We start from the raw sequence: 19,047 nt of genomic DNA, 5'->3' as shown, positions 1-19,047 counted from the left end.
TCTTCCTTCGCAAAGGCCCCGCGCTTCAGCATTTGTTCACAGTCATCTCGTAAGTCAGAGAACCTTTTGAGCTGCTGTGCAATGTCGTGAAAGGTCTGCCGAATGTGTGACAGATGAGGGATACACTCCGCAGCATCTCCAGGGTGATCATCACGATGTAAAAAATAATTTACATCGGTTTCCATGAAACGCTCACCGCTCCTAAGTGTTTCTTCTAGGTCATGCACATGGTCTCTCAACAGAAACACGGCTTCACGAACGCCGTGCTCGAACCGGTGGATTCTTTGCTGCTCATCATGCCAGGCTGGCAAATGCTGAGTGCAAATCATTTCTTGGATGTGAGCAAGGAGGTCCTCATGATGCTTGGACTGGGCCAAGGGGTCAGCCGATTTTAGACGATAGCGGTCTGTTTTGGTGGGGGGTTCTTACGGCAGCTTTGATTCTCTTGTGGAGATGCGAGTGCACCCCATCCCATTCCTTGTAGGCTTGCTCCAGGCGGACTCCAAGAGCATGGATAAAATAGGACCGAGGTGACCAGAGAGATCTTGTTATGTCGCCTCTCCCCCGGCAAAGTGGATCAGGTATCAACATACAGTCGCCATCTTGGTAATCATTTTCGTACCGCGTCACTGTATCTGGAGAGGGGTCATCAAGATTGTCTTCAAACCAAGCTTCAGCCACACCGACTCCCGTCCATCGGAATTGGTCGTAGCCCGTTACTATGAGACTCAAATGGCTTGAATAGATCATATCTCGGGTGCATCTCTCTGACTTGGCGTTGGCGAGATCCCTTAAGAAAGTGATATCCGTTGACTGTCGTAGTGGTTCTTGGTCGGATTTCTTTATCCGAGGATCTCTCTTTGGTTTATTGGTCGACCGAAAGGCTCTGATTGGTAAGCTGAATCGAAGTGTGAAGGTCTCCGGTCCTTCCGTCTAGTTGATAAATCAGAAAACCGTAAGCTATTTTTGCTTGTTTACCGGTGGCTATTTGCTTACTGCGAACGAGACTCCGATTTTGCAGTTGGAGCGGATGTAGTCGAGTATAAACTCTGTCAATGGCCGATGAAGTGATTCTGGTGCAGTGCCAATGAGAGCCAAAATACTCCAGGAATCGAGTGTGTCAACGTAACTAAAGACATATTAGTTGAATGTTTGCCGAAACACAGTATTGCAAATCACATCAACCGCCGCTCGGCTTCAATGAACTTATCGTCCGTCACATCCGTATCCTCCAAGTATCGCTTGATAACGTTAGATTTCATCGGTCAGATGGTAGGATTATGATGAGTAACTAACCTTTTTTGATAACTCCTCTAATAGCCCTTTTGCTGATATCCCTCCAAGGAAGCTCCTGAATCGTCGTTTGCCTCCGATATTGTTACCGTCAATGAGCAAAGCCACTCGATCCGTCGGGACAGCTTCTCCTCCATCCTGTAGTTTTCGTAGCGTTGCTCCGCAAAAGATGTCAAGAAAGGATTCGATCCGAAAGTTGTCTGGGGCCCAGTTCTCTTCGGTCCTCAGAGAGTGAATCAAGTCTTCGTCGTCGGGGTCTTCCAAAGCTGAGGCAGTCTCTCGTACTCGTAGTGTAGCCTTGATGAAAGGAGTATTTTCCCATAGCGGCGTGATTGTTTCCCTAACGAAGAACCGCTCTGGCCATGTAAATGCTCCTACATGTACACTCTTCTTCACAGTCTTCAATCTCGGCAGCTCCGTTGGGACAATCAATCCTGGGGGGGTGATCATCCTTCAGCGTGATGGCACAACGCTGGAAGCTGTGCCTCGACAGTTTGTAGCGTTTATTGACTCCAACGCCTCGCAATTATTCTCGTGTCTTCAGCACACTTCAAGCTGGGCCACCAAAAACTCGCTGTCCAGGGATAGTTCCTTGCCCCGCAACTCTTTTGATTGATCTGAGCGAAGGTTCGCCCTCGGTCCGAGTTCCAAAAACGTACAGGAAGAGTGTTTATTTCCGTTCGTTACAGTATCCGATATCCGATTGACCATAAGGATACTCCGTTCCGTCGAGGCCCGTTGTTCAATATCGAGAGTTTCGAAATCGATTTTGTCTACCACCGGTAAAGTCAAGTCCAATCTAAAACCAAGAGCAACATATATCCTTCGCGCCGTGTTATTGTCGTGTATGGCTGTGTTGGCAGAGATCAGGTCGGTCGTGTAGGTGTTGGCGGACTTGAAGCTTATCTACACGACAGCGGGCGCAGCGTCCGTAGCCGCAGTTGATACACGCTTCGTTGGAGATGCTCATGCCACCTTGACCACAGTAACACTAAGAATATCATTAGCAATGAGATACGCGATAGGCGGGCAGAGATTTAGTATCTTGAGATCCGCCTATCTACCTATGGAGGATACGCACACAGGTCCACCTAAAGGTATACTTCTTCCGTGGGGGCTAGATAGAGCTCGGGTCGTCAGTGGCTGAGAGATATAATTCCAGGAGTAATATAGAGAAGCAGTGATTGCAAAGACAAAGGAAGAAGTACCATTGTTCCAGGAAGCTGGAACAGATGACGACGACGTGCTTCTCTTAAGATTCGTTTCCTGCAGCCTGCTAGCCTTTCCTCGTCACGTCTCAACCCACCAGCGCACCCTTGTTGGCAGCTAGCATGCAGCGGGACCGTATGGGAAGGAGCGAGTTGTCACGCGGTCACGCTCGCAGGCGATATCTGAGGCGAGCGCGAGATGTTGGCGTCGGGTTTCGAGAGGGTGGTGTGGGAAGCTGTTGTGTGGATTGGCTGGATTACCCCCCCTGGGCGCTCAATTGAACTTCGAAAAGTGCCAATTGGGCTTAGAAAGATCTGTTAAACCCGAAATAGGAGCTTTGAGGGGCTCAGATCTTCTTGAAGTTGCAGGGCGTATGGCAAAACACGCCAGTATTTGATCCCTTGAGTGACCGCTACATTGCATGCTCAATGGAAAAGAGTCCGGAGATCTACCCCAACAGAAAGACCGACGACGGTCACCTGACCGTCGGCCTGTCATAATAGGGGTAGTAATTAAAAGTCCCCTGTCTTAAACAAGCTCAAGAAAAATACTAGCGTTCACTCAGCCATCTGTAATTAATACTGGTCTGCAAGGAACGCGACCAAGAAAGAATGAACTCATCTATGGAAACCGCGATCGGGGTACGCATTCGTGTGGTGTCTCTTCAGGCGCAGCTACTGCTCAGCAAAAACAGCGGCTAAGCCCTGGGTGACGGGCTCAAAGGGGCTGGCATACCGAGGCGGTCATCCCAGAAACAAAGTTGTGTGTGCATGGGGGAAAGGACGCTTGCATCTCTTACGTTGTGCAAGGGAAAGCGGGAACTACCTGAGACGACAAATCCTTAGTAGCAATATTTATCACTTATCTAATCAGTGATCATGTGATATGTATCTCGCAGCGCGTAATGAGAAGGCGACGGCCCCGCTCCCTCCCTACCAGCCGCCTGGAAGATGCCATCCTTCTCTCCATGGCCGTTACATCGTGCAACTGGTTCTGACGACATTCGTCCCACCCTTCGCACTTGCAAGACACGAATCTTGCTCACGGAGAGACTGATGATGGTTACCAAATAAGTGTCGTTGTGCTGGTCGACACCAGCTTCGCGCCTTATCTACATTGCAACATGAAGGGTTCGCCCGGCGGCGTGGCACCAATGGAGGCATCTGCTTTTGGTGTCTTGTCCCCCCTCCCAGCTACTCAACCAAGAGAGTGGACGGTGTGTAATAAAAACCCTTTGGCTTGTCTATCATTCTGTGATGATATGCGATGCAGCCCAATGCTGCACGTGGAGTAGTAGGCCTCTCGAAGTTGCATTCACACTGTCTTAGCTCGGCTGCCTTTCGGTTGCCTTATATCACAGCCCTCTTCTTTTCTCCTTGCGACAACCCAATCTTACCCGCGCCACCACTCTGGATGCAGCCGTGATACTTGGTCTTATCGTTTACGTATCCGTCTACAACCACTCATGTTTGGCGAGCTATCCGTCGGCAACACGACGTACAGCTTTTTCGATGCAGGTTGCATTATGGGAGCAACGTTACTCACAGTGTAGCATGCTCTCGCTTCGGTATCTCAGGGAAATAGGATTGCTCCGACATCGGGAATTACTTGAGGCTGTGTAAGGAGACGACGAGTCACAACACCACCAAATTGATCACGATCGAGGGAAGACACCGTGCAATTGACCTCATTGGAATGACGATCTCAACTCCCAAGAGACACGTTTTTCCTTCACCGAAATCTCCCTCCCGCTTGGGGTTGGGCATCACCGCACACGCAACTCTTTGCCAACAAGGCGGCCGTGGACCAAGGACCAGTGGTAGAACAACCCGCGCCCATGTGACCGACTCGAGCGACGATGTACCTATGAAGGCTGTCGTGTGGGGGGTCTCGGGTACCCAAACGACCTTCAAGGCTCAGTGGGAGTCTTACATCCATTAGAATCCTGCCTTTTGTCCGGACCAACTACGATGCCCCATGACTGGCTTCTCTTCGGCGTCAACTCAACACCTGACCGGGATGACGACGTTGAAGACTTGAGTCCACTGGTTCTGTCGGGCTTACGAAGTCTATTCTTTTCCCCTCCCTTTCCGGGGGGCGTTCTGGTGACTTTTCAGCTCCTAGGGTACATGGTGCATAGGGGGGAGCCTACGAAGCACGCCCCTGTTCGGCCCGTCATACGACATCAAGATGTCTGCTTATCCAGGACAAGCAACGTGCAGAACGGAAATTACCTCCATGACCTACAGGCCGTATGTCATGTTGGAAGCCGATAGTTGCCTGGTCACTCTACTTTTTATCCACTAGCAATTGTGGCATGTTTTCTCTTGCCGTTTTTTCGGTTAATGAAATACTGAAATACTCTGAACTACAGACCAGGCTGAGTCACAAGCTGGTTCCTCGCTTAAGCCACGTGTTTTAAACCGCTCGATCTTGGCCGAGGAATTTCCACGGCCCGCCCTGCTAAATGTACTGAACAAGACGTTGATGTGTGCCTACGCGCGATGCCTATTGTTCGTAGCACCAAGTTTTGAGACTGCGGCATTGTGCCACTTAGCCGGAGCCTGAGTGTTCGGATGGTTAATGGTCTGGCTGGTCTTGTGGTAACCAGGACTTGATGCATCATGGCCACCGGCTAGTACCAAGGAGACTTGGGTAGTGCATGCTACCTAATTCCGGTAGCGGCCAGCTCATGATGAGTAGCGGAACCCTGCCTAGTTGCTGCGACCGCACTTTGAGTCACGTTGAGAGGAACAATCTTGTGTTTTCATGTTTTTTCAATGCTTGTTGCCGATACATCGTTTAGCTACCTTCACGGTGCTTGTACTGGAATATGAGTGTGGCTTTAATGTACATGCTTGCGGCTATTATCCTCCGGGAACCCGAGCCTCACACTTGTCATAATACAAGAGTGACGCAAGCAAGTCGTTAGCCGTCTGTTTCTAGTACCGGCGGCAGTGATGGAAGTGATTGCAGTGGTACAGGGTCATGTCTTGCTTCGGGTTGCTTAGCATTCAACTGGTTTTGTAACCGGTTCCGGTGGGCCAGTACAGCTTGATTGTCTTCTTCGCTCGCACGAAAGCCGATGGTACTTGCAAAAGACTTTGGATCCTGAGCAGCAACTCCAAGCTTGTCGGACGCGTCACCGTCGTCCGTGTTGGGGCACCTGCTTGCTTCCTGCTGCGTTTGCAATCCTGCCGAAGCCGCGAATACCTTCTGAGTTCGCCCCCAGCGGTTGCTTACTAGCATCAAAAGTCCCTGTATCAAAGATAAAACCAAAGTTAGAGCGAGGTAGGTAAGCACAAAATTCTGCCAAGTTCGTTTGCAAGTGATGATTCCGTCGCAGCTGTAAATCCCGCCAGTAATTATCAATGGGCCGGTCAACTGTTGGGTATTGATAGTCAGAATCTTGCACAGATAATATGTTCTCAGTGTTCCAAGTTCTTACTCTTGCCATCCATGTGTTTACCCGGGCGTCGTTGGGTGTTGGAAGAAAAACAGTTACATGAACAGGTGGAACGTTGTGCGTGACGGCTGTTGAACTGATCGTACTGATTTGCAGACGAAGGGTGTACTGATGGGAAATTAGCTGATGTATCCAACCACAAGACACCTCGAATTCCGGTTAGAAGCTGTAGTTACATACCCTTTTACGTGCTCTATACGAGTCCTCAAGCATCTCTTTGCAGGTTGTCTGCATAATGCCGATTCTCGGATGCAGCTGGTGCAGCTCTACCAAGGTTTTGCGGACTTGTGTCAAGTGAGGGAAACAAGCCGTGACATCTCCAGGACTACCGTCGTTAGCCAGAAAATAATTGACGTCCGTCTCCATGAAGATTTGCCCGCTCCTGATGCTCTCTTGAAGCTCATTCTCTGGCTCTCTCAATGAATCTTTAAGGTCGCAGATGGCGAGCTCAAGTTCGCTGAACTCCTCCTCAGCGTCAGACGCCATCCATTCTCTCATTTCTGCCATTTGCATTTGGCTCAAGAAAGTCTTATGTTTCATAATCTGCGGTAAAACTATGACGTTAGAGGTTTTGTCTATGCAAAAAGCGTGATTTTCAGCACGTACCAGTCTCTTGATAATCTTTTCAAGTTCTTCAATGGTCCCCTCCCATTCGTGCTTGACCTGAGCCAACCTAACCTCCATGATCCTAATGAAGAATGGACGTGGAAACCACGAAGTCTTTGCTGCTTCATCTCTGCCACGACTCAATGGGTCCCAGAGCATTCCATCTTCTAAATCGTTCTGGTATCTGGCAACAGAATCAGGTGTTGGATTGTCGAAGAACTGCTCAAACCAAGTGTCTAGTATCAGAATCCCAGTCCACCTCCATTGATCGTATCCAGTCACCATGCATGAAATGTGGCCACCATACAGTCCTGCAACCATGCCTGCATCTTGCTGGAGACCAGCAAGTTTTCTTATTTTGGACATGTCCGTGGATGATCTCAGCGGCTGCCCGTCCGATTTTCGAGTACGGACATCCTTCATAAGACCTTTTGTCGACCGCCACGCCCGGATTGGAAAGGAAAATTCGAGGGCAAATGTCTCAGGGCCGTCAGTCTGTGACTCAGGTCAGAACGTTTCAGAAGCCTTGTAGCCCTGAAGGGTCACGTACCGAGAAGGAAACACCAATTGAGGATCTCGAGCCAAAATACTTCAACATAAAGTCGCCTAGGAGACGTGCAAGTGACTCCGGCGCTGATCCGACGAGAGCCAGAATGGTCCAGCGATCAAGGTCAGTGATGTATCTTTCACAGTACAATGGTTAGCAGTGGTTTATCAAGAATAGTAAAGTGGACGACGTCCTCTGTTCTGCTTACAACAATCGTCGTTCGGCATCCGCAACGCCAGAATCGTCGTCCACGGCACCATAACGCTTTCAAAATGTTAGCTCAAAACCCAATGGCTCAAAGGAAACACATTTACTCACGTCTTTGAGAAGTTGGGTGAGTAGCATTTTCCCGTTGAGACCTTTCACTGGCTGTCGGAAAAGGGGTTCTTCTCCAATAGCGCAGCCATCGATAAGGAAAGCAATCGGGTTGGGGGGGCAGGTGATCGTCCCATCAACAAGTTCCTTCAGCGATATTCCATGGCACACGTCAAGAACGGCATCGATTCTGTATTGATCTTGTACTGAGTCCTCGTCTGTGACTAAGAAGAAAGTGATGTCATCTTCCGTGGGTATATCGGCCGCTTCCCGACGCTTGATCCACGGCGAGTTCTCCCAGTCGAACGAGATATTCTGACGTTGGTAGAATCTCCTTGGCCATGAAAACGGCCCGCTGTGCTGTTGGTCGGTACGTGTTGACGGCTCCGCACCGGCCGTTTCTACCTGTAGTCGTAGAAGTGTGTCTTCAGGGGCCAGTGGCGCCTGCACTAAGGCAGGGTTCATTGGGAATCTGATAACCAAAGGTCTCATTAGGATGTCAGAAGCTTTCCACGTGCTTGAGTCTCGTATAACTGATAGACAACACGATGCTCACCTTAAACCCGCGCTTGGGTATCTCCCAATGCTCCTACTAGCTCCTGAAGGATTCAGTCAATTTCCGTAACTTCTTCAGTTCAATATCGTTGCACCGTGAACCGACTATCTCACTCGCTGGTGTGTGCGCAGCGGTTAGATTTCCACCAGTGGTATTGATAACGAGTTGAGACTCTTTCAACCCTGCAACGAGAGCAACGGGGAGAATGGCAATGGACACAGGGGTCAATAACAACCGTCATACCCCCTTGTCCACAATAGCACTACGGAATTGGTTAGGTTTCAAAGCAAAATCCATCGGGCTCGGTGAGGCTCGAAAGACACAAATGCTACATACGCAAGTCCATAAAAAGGCATATCTTTTGCGTGGCTACTGGCAATTTGCAATATCAGCAAAATGTTCGAGAATGTGGGAATTAAAAAAAACCAGGATCTTGGCCTGAAGCCGAAGTGAAGTACCATGGTGCTGGGGACTGTAGGATGCCCTCTACTTCTTATCAATTATCTGATATAGGCGTCCTGGTTCAAGCATCCCAAGACAGTCGCTCTAGATATTCGATGCGTCTGACTACCCCGTTGGGTATCTACAGGTGGTGTGTCGCGATAGGGCTGCCGAAGTTGATCGGCCGGGGCGGACGGTGGTGGGCAAAGGCTTCGTTCGTATGAAAGCTGGTCACTTGATATCTGGACCAGACAGCGCAATTGGCTATTGATGAACTATTATCACCCCCCTTTTTAATGGCCCAACAACAAAGAGAAAGTTCCACGGTCGGCTGTGTAGATATTTGGTTGGTTCTAAGGCAGTAGGGGCAAAGAAGAAAATGGTGAGGGGCAGTAAGCTGTTAATTACATATACGCCATGCGACGACAAAGGCAACAAGAAGCAACTCCCCAGGTAGACTTCCTCCTATCAGCGTTAATCAACAATAAATCCTCAACACATGTAAGTTTTCACTCTGATCGTTTTCTGTTAGTAGCTAAGGATGTCGATGACGCCCTTCTGGAACAAATTAGATTTAGAATTCCAACTCGAACGCTCTTGTTCTAGTCGATAAACCCTTCGTGAGTATCACATCGGCTGGTTTGGTATGTTTTTCAAAGCGAAGCTAGATTACTGGGCTTGAAAATGAGAAGTGGACTTGAACCATTGTGTCTGGGTTAAGATAACGCTGACACGAACTCATGCCTTGTCAGCGATGACACCGGTTCGATGGTTAGCCACAGAAATGGTGAGATCTTAATCACAAGACCAAACAAGTAAGAATCTCGCTGCAGAGAAAATGGGCGAAATGGGGGAGGGAGGGGATGGGGAAAGGGGGGCAGGCTGCAAAATCAAGCATGCAATGCGTGGGACCGCCCAGCAATTGAGCGATCTACGAAGAGCGTACAGTGTATGGATACAGCCGGCGCTGTGCAACGAAAAGATTCGGGAGCTTGCTTGAATACTGGAAGCAGGGTGTATGTATCCCCCCTCCCTCAAGTAATACATTTGATGTTCTTATGGGGCTGCGGGAAGACAGGCCAAGCTGGACATTCATCTCGTTGAGGGGCAAGCACCAACTAACAGCAAACACCCCGTGCTGGTGTACTCCCCAAAGGCTGTACATTATGTTTATTTCTTCCAAGCCACTTCCCTGCAAGTCACTCTTACTTGCTGTTGAAGGTAACGCATTACTGCCGTCATTGGCCATCACTCATCATCATGACATGATCCTGTAGGGCCTCATGTACAGTAGTACATGCGTAGGCGAACAAGGCTGCCAGTCAACTACGTTTTGATGTTGGCCCCGCACTGTCCATGACTAAGATCGCATGGCAGGTAAACAACCATTATCACAGAAAATACGGTGATATTAAGCCGGTGCGATTCAACGAGATTCACTGGGCCTCGGGTTTGTTGCATTCCCAGGGAGATCAAAATAATGGAAAAATACTGCTATCATATCTAGAGAGCTGAGTGCCTGCTACATCGGAATGCAGAAATTTATTTTGAGGTACTAATTTGAATTCTCGAGTTCTCAGGTACGTGAGGAATGCAGCTAGCCAAGCGCGAAAGTAGCCCCGACTCAAGATTTTGAGGGTGGGAATGCTGGTCATATTGGACACACACCCGAGCTAAGGCATGCAGAGCGAGGCTGCGTTGCTCTGTATTTCAATAATCCTGGGCGCATGATTACAGTACTGATGAAACCCGATCAGAAGCTCAGCATATTAGGAGTCAATATCTAGAATTTCACGATAACCGAATCTCGTTAATTCAGTGAGCCAGCTCAACTCAAGTCAAGCCAATAAGGGGTGTGTTGAAGTCTCAGTAAGTCGTTCTTATGCTTTTTGAGGTGTACGGCGTTGTTCAATAGTCCTAGTCATGTACTTAACGCCAATTTATGTTATTATATAGACCGAACCATTTAGATCTGTTCTTTGGATTTCGGCCGAGCGTAGCCAACAGGGTAAAAGCAAAGTAGTCGGGTTTGTCGCCAGCGGTCAACAGCGGTCAACAGCGTAATCTTCTCTGATGATCGAACGCGGCATTTTCTTGTAGCAGGAGGCTTTAGGCCATTGCGGCTGGGCGCCTAAATGCCCAAGTCCTTAAAACCGGCGAAAGACAAAGTGCAGATATGCCCATTGGCTCCAGCCTCTACTCGCTTTTCGCGGGACGCCTTACGCCACAGCCACTCATCGGTGATGTGTATCTCAAAACAGAAGTCTCTTCCGGTGCGTGGATATCCATTCGTCAAAGATGTCAATATCATCGTACTGGGCCTCACCGGTCGTCCTTCCCAAGAGAAAGATTCAGAATCCAAGGAAATTAGAGGCCCAATCCGAAAAGTTTGCATCGGCACCTGACCTTGCAAAGGATGATGAGCTGGCATTCAGCATAGAATTCCTATGTCAAACATAAAGCAACGACTGGACCAGCTCCTGTGATTAGGCAACGTTCGACGACGCTGATCACGAAGTATCCACGCGCCCTCCCCCGATAGTCACCCCTACCTTCTTCGAATGAAGGATTTGTCCGCCTCAATTTTCTTGTCCATCTTCGGAATCTGCTTATTTAGGGTTTTGCAGCAAGCAGCTACAAATCACTGCAGGTGTGAGTTGTTCTCTCCTAAGCACCGCTAACTCCTATTGAGGACATTTGATTGCAACGCGGGGCAATGAGGCAATATTTCAGCCCGCTGTCGCTAATTGTTGTGATGTTTGATGAATTGTCTGTTATAAGGCTTGCAAGCGAAGTTACCGTAATGCGATAAAACCCGAACCTAAGCTAATTTGGTACGGAATCGTCATTATTACAACTCAGCATGGATTCAATTAGTGGAGAGGCTTCTTCTCAATTTAAAGTGATCTGATATGCATTTTACCTCGAGTCTTTTTGCACTTATTAACCGAGTTGAGACGAGGCTTCTTGGCTAGGCCAGCGTTAGACGTAATTGTTGTAGCAAGTATGCAAGGCTTCGGGGGCAATGAAGTCAAGGAACATAACCGAAAGCTGCTCGCACGTCAAATGATCCAGGACTATAGAAATGAAAGACACTATCATGATGGAGGGTCAATCTCTTGCTTGTTTCTTCTACGTCAGCAGGTAAGGAAACGCGGTGATAACAATTATTCTGCAAAATAATAGCTAATCCTAGCATCAAGCAAAGTGTGTGGGCCTGTCTGCCCGGACTTATTTCTTTTCGGACTGAACAAGCGCACCCGGCTGAACACGTGGCTGGTTCAGCGTGCAGAATGGCATGAGATTTGCAGATTAGCTCTTTCAGCGCCTGATATCATGCTCTGTTTGCCACATTGCCCGATTTGCGATGGAAGCGGTACGCAACCTGGTAATTCGAGTCCGGCAAGGTCTACTCTGCACAAGTAATGAACTCATCAGCGGCCAACTAGGATATTGGCGTTCTATTCATAAGGATCAGCGAACGTTATCACCATGTCCATAGTACCCAAACCTTCTTCAAAGCTTAGAGTTCACTGCAAAACTCCCCACATATGATTTTTTGCACTGGCTGATCTAATCGAGCAAACTCATCTCAAACATGGCGACAAGAAGTTTTCATTGTCGAAATTTTTGATATGAAGAAAGCTATGAGGTTATGTTCCTCAGGTTGGCGTCTGATTGGGTCGTAAAATACCGCTCGTGTGGCAAGTTGGGTAACACCCTCATCACGCTAGTTTAATCATCTCACTCCGTTGCCAGCAACATCGCGTGCGCGTCAGCTGACAAATTAGGCCAGTTCTTCTCCAGCTCTTCCAACGGAAGTACCGCCTATCATCATCTTGAATTTGTGACGGCCAGACTATCAGAGTTCCCACGTTTCACATTCGTACATGTGACGGCTGCCTACCCCTTAGCGATATTTGGGTTGGACTTGTTAAGGTGACTTGTCAGTGTGCCAAGCATAGTAATCAACACATTACGGCGTGGATCATTTGATTTTGGGTCAGTACTAAGGTGTATGCTATTCTTTTCTCATGATCAGCTACGGAGCTAATGTTTCCCCTTGGCAACTCTTGAACACTGGCTTTGTCTACGCAAGCAGATCTTCAGGCCTATTATATAGCTCAACAGTTGCAGCTAGATCCTGACATTGAAACAAGTCTCTAAGATGCATGGTCCAGACTGTCTCATCATTCGCAAAGCATGGCTTATGGGCCGCCTGCAACGATGGACCAACAATAAGTCACCGGCGGCCAACTCCGTTACCGGCAGCTCACGAACAGAGACCAAAGGCGATATTACACATAACAAGATTAACCACGCACTGTTATTACCAGGGCATCCGGATCCAATCTCTCGGCACCGAAGCCTCGTTAGTTACTTTATTAAACAAGCTTATCCAAAGGATGATCTCGATGACTAGGCCAAGCATCCTGACTCGGGGACAAACTACTCAACCTGTTGTTGGCGAATCAAGAATTGAATAGATTCTTCGGTGAATCCTGGAGTTAGGTGGTTCAGTTTCAGCCGAAGCTGTCAAGCGAATGGCAGGTCAAATTCAAGTTGAGGGCAGCTGAATGTTGAAAGAGACGTTGCCGATCCCCTCGGAGTTGCAAGACCGGAACCGGCTCCGCAGCTGCTGGAGAGTTAAAGTTTGGAAGGAGTGGGTCCGATTGTAATCTCCGATGGGGGCCAAAGTACGGTATTATCCTCGATTTCTCTGCATTTTGCCCGAGTAAGTGGGTATGATGCTCCCGCTCCTCTGTTTCTCGAGCCCCTTGCGCGTCGCGGCTCAACCATCCGTCTCCGAGCAAGGGATTTCGTAATCAAACAGGCTGGTGATGCTGTCAGCAAGACCCCTGGACGCTTGTTTCTCTTTGAAAGTCAATCGGGACTAGCGCTTCTCCTCTAGATCCAATGGATAGAGGCGGATTAGGGTGTCTCGGAGGCAGCCAATGGGCGGAGCCGTTGGATCTTCCCATAGGCGGGTCTGGACCCATCTTGGACGGTGAAAGTGGGGCTGCTAGGGACCGGCAAACCAAGGCCTCCAAGTCGCCATCCACCTCCTGTGCACGTTTTCTTTTGCCTCTTTGTCCGGCTGCCTGTCATCGGCCATCGAACCGTCCATTGTCATCCGAACTCGATCAATCAGCAGATTTCCCCAACAATCAGAAAGGGACGCTAGCCCAACTGTCGGTGTGCACGTTCCATCGCTTGGGCCGACCGAGTCTTGGTATTGGTGATCTTCAACGCAGAGGAGCCACGCCAATCCAAGGTGGCCAGTAAAATTGACCATCGCAGACGGCCAACGGCAACGGCCACCAGGCCAGCCACCGTCAATGACCCGTTCGATCGGCCACAGCGCTAAGCCTGCAAGTCTGCGGCGCGGGGGAAGTTTTGCCAGATCGTATCAAGGCGATTTCCCCATGCCCAGAGTGCATTGTCAGACAGCTACCGTCAGCACGTTTCGCTGTTCGACCGCAAGCTCGATATCAATCCCACGACGTCGCCTAGCAGGCTCCAACTAGGGACCGAGTGCTTCAAGCAAGACATGTTGTGTAGGGTCCGGTACGATGGGTATTGTAAGACATCCCCGACGACTGCCGTCCCCTGAGGCCTCCAACTGACCGTGAGCAGCCTCTCGATGGCGGAGGTGATGGCCGAGTCGGTTCCGCGCGCGACAACTCGACGGGCGGAACCGTGAGCAAGCTGCAGTTGGACGATTCTGACTCGTCTTCGCTGATGTCTCTTGTCAGCACTCTTGTACCTGTGCTCATCTATACCGCCGTCTGCCTACTCATCTTCTGGGCTCTGCGTCGCAGAAGTCTGCGCGTCTACTCGCCTCGCACAATCCTCAAGGACTTCTTTTCTCAGTATGTCGTCTTGCGCAGGTTCCCATAGACTGTCAACTGACCACGGCGCAGCGAGAAATGCGCACCGCTGCCGAAAGGATGGCTGGATTGGGTGAAGCCGTTCTGGGCGATCCCAGATACGGAGATCCTCAACCGCTCTTCGTTAGACGCCTACCTGTTCCTCCGCTACCTGAAGGTCCTCAGTCTGATCTGCTTTGTGGGTTGCTGCATCACTTGGCCGACGTTGATGGCAATCCATGCCAATGGCACCGGCGGGTTGTCGCAGTTGGATCGCATCACCATTGGTAATGTGCAAAACCCAGGCATCTTCTTCGTCCATGCCATCATTGCGTGGATCTTCTTCGGTGGGTCACTTGTCCCATGTCTCTACTATATACTAACGTGCCCCAAGGGTTTATCCTCTTCACCATTTACCGTGAATGCATATATTACATCAATCTGCGGCATGCCTATCTTCTGTCGCCTTACTACTCGAAGCGTCTCTCGTCCCGAACAGTCATGTTCAGCTGCGTTCCACCAAAATACCAGGATGCCGCGCGCCTTCGGAAGCTCTTCGGCGACACCGTTAAAAACGTTTGGATTCCTCGGGATACGAGTGACCTGGAGAGGCTTGTAAAAGAGCGGGACGAGACTGCATTGCGTCTAGAGAAGGCTGAAATCCGGCTCATCAAGATGGCGAACAAGCGGCGAAACAAGCAGTTGAAGGCCGCCGTTGCCGCTGCTACCGCTGAACCAGAACCCATCTCAAGCCCGTCGTCGAGTGGTGGTTCCGAGCGCTCGGACGACGCCGAGAAAGGCTACCCGTACCATGAGAGTACCACCCTTCCAGATGTCAACGGCTCTGTGGCCGCGCAATGGCTTGGGGCCAGCGAGCGTCCTTACCATCGGCCTCTGGCCAACTTTTTCCGTCGGGTCGATACGATCAAGTGGACTCGCAACCGGATCAAAGCTTTGACGCATCAGATCAACAAGCTGCGCCGAGGCTTCCTCAAAGGCGATGGTCGCCGACTACCTGCCGCGTTTGTTGAGTTCTCATCCCAGGCCGATGCTGAGCGAGCATATCAAACCCTGGCCCATAATCGGCCGTTGCACATGTCCCCGCGTTACATCGGTATCCGCCCTGATGAAGTCGTTTGGAGCTCCGTTCGGATGCGGTGGTTCGAGCGAATTGTCAGAGGCTTCTTGATGCGCGCCATTGTCACCGCTGCCATCGTGTTCTGGTCTATTCCGTCCGCGATCGTTGGTACCGTCTCAAACATCAAATTTCTGGCCAATTTGTTCCCCTTCCTGGCGTGGATCGCTGAGCTGCCAGGCCCGGTCACCGGTATTATTAGCGGTTTGCTTCCTGCCTTGGCTCTGTCCTTCTTGATGGCCATTGTGCCATGGCTTCTACGAGGTAAGAGTTTGTTCCTCAGCTGACCGCTATGTCCACACTAATTTTTGTAAAGGCTGCGCTAGACTTGCCGGAATACCATCTCTATCCCTGATCGAACTATTCGTCCAACACGCCTATTTCGCATTCCAAGTCGTCCAAGTCTTTCTCGTCACAACCCTTACGTCGGCGGCATCAGGGGCCCTAGCCCAGGTCCTCAAAAACCCTCTCTCAGCCAAAGACCTCTTGGCCGATAATCTACCCAAGTCCTCCAACTTTTACATATCCTATATTCTGATCCAGTGTTTGGCCGTTGGTGCTGCATCCCTTCTCCGGGCATTCGACGTTTTCCGCCATCATATCATGGCCAAAGGTTTTGACAACCCCCGTGGGCTTTTCCGAATCTGGCACAGGGAACGTCCGATGCACTGGGGGCGGTGTTCCCCGTCTTCACCAACATGGGTGTCATCGGTAAGTTGGTTCTCGCAAGCTTGTTGATTATTGGTGCTGATCGTCAACAGCCATTAGCTACTCCTGCATCGCACCCGTCGTTCTCGGCTTTGCCACCGTCGGCCTGTACCTCATCTACCTTGTTTACAAGTATAACCTCCTTTACGTCAGCGACTCCTCCATCGACACCCGCGGTCTCGTCTATCCTCGTGCACTGATGCACCTCCTTGTCGGTCTTTACCTCGCAACAATCTGTCTCATCGGCCTATTTGCCCTGCGCTCGGCGTATCCTCCCATGGTTCTTATGATTGGTTTCCTCATCTTCACGGCTCTAGTGCACGTCTCCCTCCGAGAAGCAGTCTCTCCGCTGCTATACAACATCCCGCGCGCTCTGGCTTTGGAGATGGAAGAGCTGGACGGCGGGCCTATGGTGGATTATCCCCAAGATGATTTCCTTACCGATGCTGATATAACGGCCTCGTATCCCGACTTCTTCGACCACATCGACGAGGACGAAGGACCTGCCCATCAAGTCAATGGAAGTCGAGCCGTAGAAGGTGCCAGTGGTCTAATGGCCTCCGTCAGTGAATGGTCTGCCGGCGCTCTTGCCAAGAAGCTCCAAGCGACGGTTGAGAATTGGGGGATGGCTGGTCCGATCAGCTATGTCTCGCATTGGGTATCTCCAAACCCTTCCATCGAGCCCAACATGCTCCTGCGATTTCTTCATCCGGGCATTTTTGACGACTTTTCTACGCTTCGACGCATGATCCCCGGCGATCTTCCGGACCCTACGCAGACGTACCCAGCCGACTACGCTCGCCGTGCCTACTGGCCGCCCGAGATGGCGTCGCCGGCTCCAATTATATGGATTCCAAGAGATCCGGCCGGTGTGAGCAAGCAGGAAGTGGAGCATTGTCGGAAGGTTGTCGGGTGCTCGGATGAGGGTGCCGAGCTCAATGAGAAATGTCGCATAGAAGTTGAGGTTGAGAAGGCACCCTTTTGGGTGCCTCGTGTGTTGTATTAGATATTATGTAGCGAGGCGTACGGCGCGTGTATTGGGTATAGATAGAGTAACCGCTTAATGTAGGTGAGGCTAAGAAGCCCCAGTCAAGTGAAGCTTCGCTCCTCCCTGGGCAAACCATTACTTGGTATTGTTTCACATCTCACTGATCAGTTCTTCAATGGTCCGCCACGTCCGCTCGGCAACGAGCATCTGCGCCAGATAGTTGCCCGCATGATCTTTCCCCTGGATATAAATCAGACAAGGTGGGTGCATCCGCATCCGGGGCGTGTTGCACTGCCATACGATCTCCCCCCTCGGCGTCGTTCTTTCCTCTTCAACTTCCCCTTCAACCCTGACAATAGCGGGACTGAAGTCGATGACCTCATGAAACCTCGCCTTGGCCACATTCGACACCGAAACAACGAAGCCATCCGGCTCAGTGAACTGATTGGTACTCCCGCTTTCTGCAACAGCATTGTACGTCAACCTCGTTGAGGCGTAGACCTGGGCATCAGTGAGCTGCGACCTCACCGAGTCTCGAATGAGCGCGACAGCCTTCCCAAACGGGCCGTGCAAGAATCCAAGAGCCGTCGTACTCGTCCAGTTATACGCCACCAGGTTGGTAATGTAGGCCACGTCAGAGGGCATGTCCTCCTCGTGCAGGCGGCCTCGGAGGTCGAGGGCCGTAGATATCGCAATCGGCTTGGCGGGGGAGGACTTGGGAATGTGCGAGCAAGCAAGGCGGACGAGCCAGGTCGTGAGGATGTCACCGTCGCTCAGACGGGTCGCAGCCTCGGGGGACTGCGCGATGTCGGTTTCGGCGCGTTGGCGGAGGGACTTGAGGGACGCGGCGGGGATGAAGAGGTTTCGTTGGCGGATGCGGTTCGTGAGGAGGTACCACAGGAGGCTGAAGGTGAAGCGCAGCTTTCCCCAGCCGTGTAACCTCTTGTGCTCCCATAGGAACGGCTCGGTATACTGTTGCTTCTCTGATTTTGCGACATTCGCCATTGGGTCGAAAGTTAGATCTGCCAGGGGCGTGACGTCTTGGCTCTTGCCCGCTAGCACGCGACACCAGTTTTCGACGAGCTCCCTACGGCCCATGCCGTCCGCGATGCTGTGCGGATACGTTATGGTGACGAACGTTGCGTCGGTGAAGGTTATTACGTGCAGGGTGAGCAACGGGCGGTCTGTGGTGGTGTAGTCTGAGAAAGTTGTCGGAGCCTCAGGGCCTGCAAGGATGGGGGTGAGTGTCGACGGGGTGTCGAGGATGTGTGGACGTGATAGGGCGTTGGTGGATGGAGAGAAGAGCGACGGGATAGTTGAGGCGAGGGGATGAGATTTCACGCTTGAAGGGTTGGGCTCACTCGTGAAGTGGACTGCTGGGCGGGAGGGGTGGAAGACCTCCGGTACGTGAAGCTCGAGTTTACCGTCATCCTGGTGACCCATTAGTGAATTCTTCGTTGTCTCGGATATTGTGCAATGAGGCCTAAGGGTCAGGGAAGAAAAGGCCTACTGTCAACCGTGGTCTACCGCCAAGCTTCCGCCAGTTTCCGACTGTGAGTAATTCCGAAAGTGAGGAGTGGAGCATGTCCGGGTCGAGGACGTCGTGAAAGCACATCGACCAGCTCATGATCATCATGCGCATCATCCAGGAGCTGTCCAATGCAGAAAGCTGGATGACGGTGTCGGTCGAGACTGGTTCTGGCTGGCGAGGCGCAGGGCCCAGGATCGGGTTGAGGAGAGGCCGGAGGAACGACATTTTGACGGACGCCTCGAAGATTCCTGGCCGCAATGGCGAGATTCAGAGGCTGACGAGATACGATGTTGAATCAGAGTTCGAGGTTGAGATCTAAAGGACGATGAAGATGAGATGGTGTGGGAGATACAAGGGGCGAACCCCTCCGAAACCGCACCTT

General features: G+C 50.9%; 4 protein-coding genes across 4 annotated transcripts; 2 read left to right on the top strand and 2 right to left on the bottom strand.

Moving 5' to 3' along the window:
* Positions 1-6,003: 6,003 nt before the first annotated feature.
* ColSpa_11340 (uncharacterized protein) lies at positions 6,004-6,652 on the bottom strand (the record flags this gene model as incomplete). Its single annotated transcript, XM_049277552.1, has 3 exons — positions 6,004-6,036; positions 6,149-6,511; positions 6,575-6,652. The coding sequence occupies 3 exons, from the start codon at positions 6,650-6,652 to the stop codon at positions 6,004-6,006; spliced, it is 474 nt and encodes a 157-aa protein (XP_049133509.1).
* Positions 6,653-14,006: 7,354 nt separating this feature from the next.
* Positions 14,007-15,725, top strand: ColSpa_11339 (uncharacterized protein; the record flags this gene model as incomplete). Its single annotated transcript, XM_049277551.1, has 4 exons — positions 14,007-14,015; positions 14,071-14,306; positions 14,358-14,650; positions 14,698-15,725. The coding sequence occupies 4 exons, from the start codon at positions 14,007-14,009 to the stop codon at positions 15,723-15,725; spliced, it is 1,566 nt and encodes a 521-aa protein (XP_049133508.1).
* Positions 15,726-16,136: 411 nt separating this feature from the next.
* ColSpa_11338 (uncharacterized protein) lies at positions 16,137-17,152 on the top strand (the record flags this gene model as incomplete). Its single annotated transcript, XM_049277550.1, has 2 exons — positions 16,137-16,149; positions 16,200-17,152. 2 exons carry the CDS (start codon positions 16,137-16,139, stop codon positions 17,150-17,152), a joined length of 966 nt encoding a protein of 321 aa, XP_049133507.1.
* A 132-nt stretch (positions 17,153-17,284) lies between these two features.
* ColSpa_11337 (transcriptional regulator WAR1) lies at positions 17,285-18,890 on the bottom strand (the record flags this gene model as incomplete). Its single annotated transcript, XM_049277549.1, has 2 exons — positions 17,285-18,565; positions 18,645-18,890. The coding sequence occupies 2 exons, from the start codon at positions 18,888-18,890 to the stop codon at positions 17,285-17,287; spliced, it is 1,527 nt and encodes a 508-aa protein (XP_049133506.1).
* Positions 18,891-19,047: the final 157 nt, after the last annotated feature.

This window comes from Colletotrichum spaethianum (assembly GCF_022836535.1).
Source record: "Colletotrichum spaethianum MAFF 239500 DNA, contig45, whole genome shotgun sequence".
In the NCBI taxonomy this organism is placed as follows: domain Eukaryota; kingdom Fungi; phylum Ascomycota; class Sordariomycetes; order Glomerellales; family Glomerellaceae; genus Colletotrichum; species Colletotrichum spaethianum.
The sequence above is the reverse complement of the archived record's forward strand: the minus strand, read 5'-3'. Positions and strand labels throughout refer to the sequence as shown.